Source organism: Penaeus chinensis, chromosome 34 (assembly GCF_019202785.1).
Source record: "Penaeus chinensis breed Huanghai No. 1 chromosome 34, ASM1920278v2, whole genome shotgun sequence".
Taxonomy (NCBI): Eukaryota; Metazoa; Arthropoda; class Malacostraca; order Decapoda; family Penaeidae; genus Penaeus; species Penaeus chinensis.
Window position 1 is genome coordinate 29038035 of NC_061852.1, and position 7500 is coordinate 29045534.

The 7500-nt window shown below is 35.6% G+C and overlaps 1 protein-coding gene across 1 annotated transcript in view; it reads right to left on the reverse strand.

Annotated features, from left to right (window-relative positions):
• The window catches only part of LOC125043788 (potassium channel subfamily K member 10-like), a 56311-nt gene that overhangs the window by 12212 nt on the left and 36599 nt on the right, over positions 1 to 7500 (reverse strand). Inside the window, exon 3 of the mRNA XM_047640084.1 lies at positions 1511 to 1636. Within this exon, the coding sequence (XP_047496040.1) occupies positions 1511 to 1565 (55 nt within the window). The 5' untranslated portion in view covers positions 1566 to 1636. The remainder of the gene's footprint in view (positions 1 to 1510; positions 1637 to 7500) is intronic.

Consider the following 7500-nt stretch of genomic DNA (forward strand, 5'->3'; position numbering starts at 1 on the left):
TAAACTAAACTAAACCTCTCTCCTGGTACATTCCGGATGTCAAGTTCACCCAACATCATAATATATCAGAAAAGAGACACTGGTATCGAAAATGGGTTTTTAGTTACTAAACGAACAAAAATGTACAGTAGCCCAACTTACCCTTCATGAATGCTTGAAAAAAATAGAGACAATTAGAAGTGAAAAAAAATATAGATTGTAATACGTTAAGTTAGACTCGCTGTGCTTATTTCAAAACTATCTACTGTTTACTAAAATAATGCTTGATCAGAAGTAACACTGGCAAAAGGAATTTGGAGCATGCAAACAAAAATCCTTTTGTTTCCAAACTTTAAACTTATATATTGTTTATCATTGAAAAGTTCCTGGCCTATGTAATCCTTTGTGATATCGGTATCTTAAGAATACTTAATTATTCTTTCCCTTTTTAAACTATCTTTTTAACTACCTGTTGTCTTGACCAAACGAACTATTTCACAGATGTGGTGACCTTCTACATCGCCTGCATCAGGGAAATCAAGAACTTGCCATTTGTATAGTGTAACTGTGACTCCCACACCAGCAATGAACTATTGAGAATCTGTCTACAACATATTTGCCATTTGCAAAGTGTATAAGCAAGTTCTAACGATTACTCTTACACTATACAATAGCATAGATTTCAGTCTAGTAAGCGTATTAAATAAGGTTTAGACAAATCCAAATCTCTACAACGAAATATTTTAATATATTTAACATATATATATATATATATATATGTATATGAGTGTGTGTGTATTTATAGACACACACACACACACACACACACACACACACACACACACACACACACACACACACACACACACACACACATACACACAGACACATATATATATACACACATATATAGATATGTATATATATGTATATATATATATACATACAAACACATACACACACACACATACATACATACATACATATATATACATATATATATACATATACACATATTTATATATATATATACATATATATATATATATATTTGTGTGTGTGTGTGTGTGTGTGTGTGTGTGTGTGTGTGTGTGTGTATGTGTGTGTGTATTTATATATATATGTATATATATATGTATATGTATATATACATATATATGTATATATATATGTATATGTATACACACACACACACACACACACACACACACACACACACACACACATATATATATATATATATATATATATATTTAGCAGTTCAGAACCGAATTAAAATATTTCATTGTGGAGAGTTGGGTTTGTGTACGCCTTATTTAATACGTATATGTATATATATATATATATATATATATATATTTATATACATATACACTTTCTTTCTTTTTTTCTCTTTTCTTACTTACTTTTTATCGAAGCCCTATGGTTTAGTTCCAACTATGTACCTTTTCTTCCCCTGATCATAACAAACGAACAAATAAATCAATAAGAAGTGTCACCTTCTCCTTGGCCTCCTTCCGACCCCACTTACCGATAGTAGTAATGACGGTCATAGAAAAGTAGAGAGATTCGATAAAAGTCATCATGTATTTCACTTCCACCTGGTGGAGGTGTGGACACAGGTGCTCCGCCTCCTGCACCGCATCTGGCTGGGATCCTGAAAGTGCAACGGAAGTCAGTCAAGATGCGAAGCTTATCAGTATCTTTCGGCAGGGGATGAGAGAGAGAGAGAGAGAGAGAGAGAGAGAGAGAGAGAGAGAGAGAGAGAGAGAGAGAGAGAGAGAGAGAGAGAGAGAGAGAGAGAGATAAAGAGAGACAAACACAGAGAGAGAGAGAAAGAGAGAGAGGGAGGGAGGGAGGGAGGGAGGGAGAGAGAGAGAGAGAGAGAGAGAGAGAGAGAGAGAGAGAGAGAGAGAGAGAGAGAGAGAGAGAGAGAGAGAGAGGGGGGGGGAGAGAGAGAGAGAGAGAGAGAGAGAGAGAGAGAGAGAGAGAGAGAGAGAGAGAGAGAGAGAGAGAGAGAGAGAGAGAGACAGAGACAGAGACAGAGACAGAGACAGAGACAGAGAGAGAGATAGATAGAGAGAGAGAGAGAGATTAAAACGAGCAAGAGCGGAAAAGAAACATAAAAAGCAAGAAATGTGGTTATATCTTGTAAGATGTAAACAAACATCGATATCAAAAGAAGACTTCATTACTGGCGATGCCAGTAACCACTTGTGGAAAAATGCTGTCACATCCAAATAAATGAGACGGTAAACATAATTACGTAGCACACGTACACACACACACACACACACAAATCTGCATACGTTCGTCTTTCCCTTTCTCTCTTTCTCTTCCTCCTCTCCTCCTTCGCTCAATCCTTTATTGAGTGTATTCAATATAAGGTATGTGGAGGGCAGGGTTTCTCTGACAAAAAATATATGTGAATATTATTATATACATTAATGTATATGATTGATAAACATCACCTGAAAATGTGTGTTTTCTGATGATTGACAGGAGCTATTAGTAAAACGAAGATTTTTTTTTTGCTGAGATCGACTGGCGACTATTACGTTGTTTTTTTCCTCTAACAAGCAGCGTTGAAACCATATATTTTTTTTTTTGTTCAAAGTAATAGTCGCCAATCGATCTCAACAAAAAAAATAGTCTATTGGAGGATTTATTATGCCCAGTGCTATTTAATGTCCTAATGAACAAAATCGCTTCATATGACTGATTAATAATCTGCGATAGTGGAACTAGATATCAATGAAGAAATTACAAAGATCCAGACCAAAAAAGAGCCAACCTGAGACGTATGCTAAATGGCAAACCAGTGGAAAACGTGTCGACCATTAGCATAAACAGCATGTGCAAACTCTATAGTCTATGAAAAGATGCTACAACACCCTAGCTTGATAACATATGGAATGAGGCTTCGTGGATACGAATGGTCCTCAGGATAAACATAATGAGAACTGAGGCAGGATTGCAGACTAATTACAGAGGGGGAGAAAAAGCACTCATGTAGTGGGAAACAGGTCATTACACTAGAAAGATATTGGTGAGAAGTATGACCAGCGGTTTTAACCTGGAAAAAAGAGTGCTAGGTGTTTAGACTACCATGAATTGTTACTCTGTATATTATAGAGTTCTTTGCTACACACATAAGGAAATACAGGGGTAAAAGGTGTCCCCAAAAAGGCAGCACGAATGATTAGGAATGACCAAGTAACTGAGACTTTTGAAGGAGTAAAAATATTTTGCCCCAAAACATATTTGTTTATAGTGAACGTGTATTTAGAATTTGACTCGTTTGCTGAAAATATAGTAGCCTGAGCATGACGTTATTTAGATGCGATGAAGTTCGGATGTGATGTATCATCCTTTTCATCATTTTATACCACTTTTATGAAATGAAGACTTTTTACATGGTATGTTTGTGATTCCTTATCTCAAGTACAGTTCATAGTTTAATATGTTAACATATCTGCATTTTCTTTTTTTATGAGATATGCGAGCCCACGTGAGATGAAGTAGAGGATAACCTATGTTACCTCATCCTTTAGAATTATGACCATTTGTTTAAGAAAAATCAAAGTAAAAAAAAAAAAAAAAAAAAAAAAAAATGTAATTAAAACGCACGTGTAATATGTAATAATTCAGATCAGAATCTCCTGGCATGGGAATGAAAACCGGAGATCTACGGGGCCTGAGTGATGCCATACAACCACAGCCTAAACCCACAGCGTTAGGGAAGCAGGGTATCCCATACTGATTTGAGAAGATTTTGCTCTTGTTTTTAATAACAGCTGATATAGCTAAATACATTTACATGAAATTGAGGCTCTAACGAATCAGAGTGATATTTCTGGTGTAGTATATGGAACACAGACTTTGTCTTTGGATGATTTACGTTAAAAAATGCCCTTTTGTCACTGAACGTTAATGATCCGACATAAATAGAAGAAAATGTGAAGGTCATCATGCTAAATGAGACGCTTAGACGTGGATTTACATACAGGGAGGGGGAAGGGGGAAGGTGTCTAACCTTGAAATCCCAACAGCATGAAGCGAAGGTCGCTGTCCCAAGGTGTAACATGACATTTGATTATTCCGATTATTCATATGCGAAAATAACTTGCTAGAGGGCACAAGAGGGCGCACAGAACTTGAGCTGATGAAGGGCTTTCCTGTGAAGGATTTATTGTAGATATGTTAACTAAGAGAAACACAGAAAATATGGGAAAGTCAGAATGTGCGGTGAACACCTTTAAAGTCCGCAACCAGCACCCTGCTCCTATCAAACGGAGCTAAATTTTGGCGACTTCAACGCAAGTACCAAGGTCCAGGAGCCACACAAAGAGGAAATTGCACAAACTAACCAGAAGTCAGATTTAGTTGTTATTGGAAAAGACGAGGCTGGGTTTCTCGTGCCGCATTGGGCCGAGAAGCGTAGCGAGCCGGAGACTGCCTGCTCCCTGTCTATCTATTTAGCTGTGTATCCTTCTATTTACTACCTATGAAGGTGTGGCATTGTTTCTTACACTGCATTCGTTTAACATATAGTTTACCTTATATTATTGTCCAAAGATATCTGACATTATATACAAAACTCTTGGGCGATAAGTCAAATAAAAAAAACATTGGAAAAAATCTGAACAAAAAAGAAACAAAATAATCATTGTTTGACTTTTACAATTATATGCTGATAATGACACTCGAATTTATATCATATCTTGGGACTGATCTTACGTGCACATGCCGGATCTGGCAGCACATAAAATGCACTAATGAAGGTATATATATATATGTGTGTGTGTGTGTGTGTGTGTGTGTGTGTGTGTGTGTGTGTGTGTGTGTGTGTGTGTGCGTGTGCGTGTGCGTGTGCATATATATACATATATATAAATAAATATATATGCATATATACATAGATACATACATGTACATATATATCCATATATACATACATACATACACACACACACATACACATACACACACACACACACACACACACACACACACACACACACACACACACACACACACACACACATATATATAAATATATATACACACACATTTATATACATATATATTAGTTATATAAATTGATATATACATATATTCATATATACATACATATATATAGAGACAGATAGATATAGATATATATGTGTGTGTGAGTGTTTGTATGTATGTGTTTATATATATGTATGTGTGTATATACATATATACATACATACATATACATACATACATACATATATATATATATATATATATATATATATTTAACAGCCATTAATTCTACTGCAGGATATAGGCCTCTCTCAATTCCCTATTGAGAGGTTTTATGGCAGTGTCACCCTTGCCTGATTTGATGCCCTTCCTAATTAACCGCGGTTGTGCCACGGCAGTGACTTCCCCTACGACACGTGTGTTTGACTTCTCAAGGCGATGTGTCGTTTTCTCGGGCTCGAGCCAGCAGTTGGAGCGCAGGCATTTTTACGACCGCCGCGACGGGGAATTGAGCTCGGGACCAGTCCAGTGCTTTAACCACTGGACCATCGCGGCAGCCATATATATGTGTGTGTGTGTGTGTGTGTGTGTGTGTGTGTGTGTGTGTGCATGTATATATACACATATATATATACATATACATTCATATATTTATTCATATACATACACACATATATATGTATATATGCATATATATATATATATATATATGCAGGGTCGGAGTCCAGTGCTCTAACCACTGGACCATCGCGGCAGTCGTGTCTATATATATGTATATGTATATATATATAAGTGTGTGTGTGTGTGTGTGTGTGTGTGTGTGTGTGTGTGTGTATGTATGTGTGTGTGTGTGTGTGTGTGTGTGTGTTTATGTGTGTGTGTGTGTGTGTGTGTGTGTGTGTGTGTGTGTGTGTGTGTGTGTGTGATATGTGATATGTCAGAGGTAGGGCGACAGATGGACAAAGAACGTAACAGACTGGGCTTAAAGTTGGAAAAGAATGGGAGAGGCCTACGTCCTGCAGTGGATTGATTCAGGCTGATGATAATGAAGATGATTATATATATATACAATATATATATATATATATACACACATATATATACATATTTATATATATAATTATATTGAATTTGTATACATATTGTATATTATATGTATATGTATATATTTCTATATATCTAGATATATACATACATATATATATATATATATATATATATATATATATATATATTTATACATACGCAGCCAGACATACAGACACATATATGTGTGTGTACATATATATATTGATTGACTTATTATGTGTAACGTTGTGCTGTTCTTTTGTAGTTTTGTTATAGTGTAATAGAATCTTATGATTCATATTACGTAATGCATTTAATCTGTATTTACATGTCATTTAATAATAATGTTCTAGGAATGATTTCCATCTTTCACTCCCCTGCTTATTAGCGATGTTGTAAGAGCTATTTGAACGAATCATGTTATTTAATTCATGACTGCTTTAATCAAATTGCCCAGCAATTTCAGGTCACACTTTATTAAGAAATCATGTTTAATTAGAATATGTAATTATTGCGGTTCTCAAAGTGCACATGTGGTGCTTGAGAAATCTTCTTCAAGTGCGATGGTCAGAAACGATTCTCCTTTTTCATCAGATGCTGCTCTTCAGTATCATACGAAAAAATCAGTAAACAAAAGAATCTGACCTTAAAAATACGATATTTGCCCCAAGCTGCTCTTCCACGTTGCTAGTTTGAGTTTCCGGAAGAGCAAGGGACAGGTCACTGTAGACCTTGTTTCAGTTCACGTTTGTACACACGTTACTGTATATCCAAGTTCACAATGTATTATCTATTTGTTTATCTGATTATTATTATATTTTTTTTTTTCATCATCATTGCTAGTAATCACAGTAGTAGTAGTAGCAGCGGCAGAAACAGCAGCAGAAGCAGCAGCAGCAGCAGTAGTAGCAGTAGTAGTAGTAGTATTTTGAGATCTGCTCATCCAGTCACCTCCACACACGAAACGAGAGAAGAAGAGACACCGAAATCTTTTATGACACATTTCATTTTAAAACGCTCTTGCAAAGTCAGTCATAGTATATGGAATCAATCGTGAATTTCCATAATTTGATTATGCGTGTGCCTGGCTTTGATTCCTGACATAAAAAATAAGCAAAGACATCAGATTAGCTAAAAACCTTGTTTGGATAGATAAGGCTATTTATATTTAACAATGCACTTTACAGGGACAATGTAACTTGGGACATCGAGAGGATTTCCTCCAAGAAGTAAACTTGATTCCACTTAGTAGTTTATAATGAAATACTGCCACTGAGCAAATGTCTTCGCACAATTCACTTGACTCTAATCGATATAGTTAAGTAAATAATCATAATAATACATAGTAGAGATATTGCATTCTGCCCTAATATCAGTAATGTTGATGAAGGTGAATGTTTTTTTCCCTATGTGATTTTTAGGACTGATTTTATTTTTAAA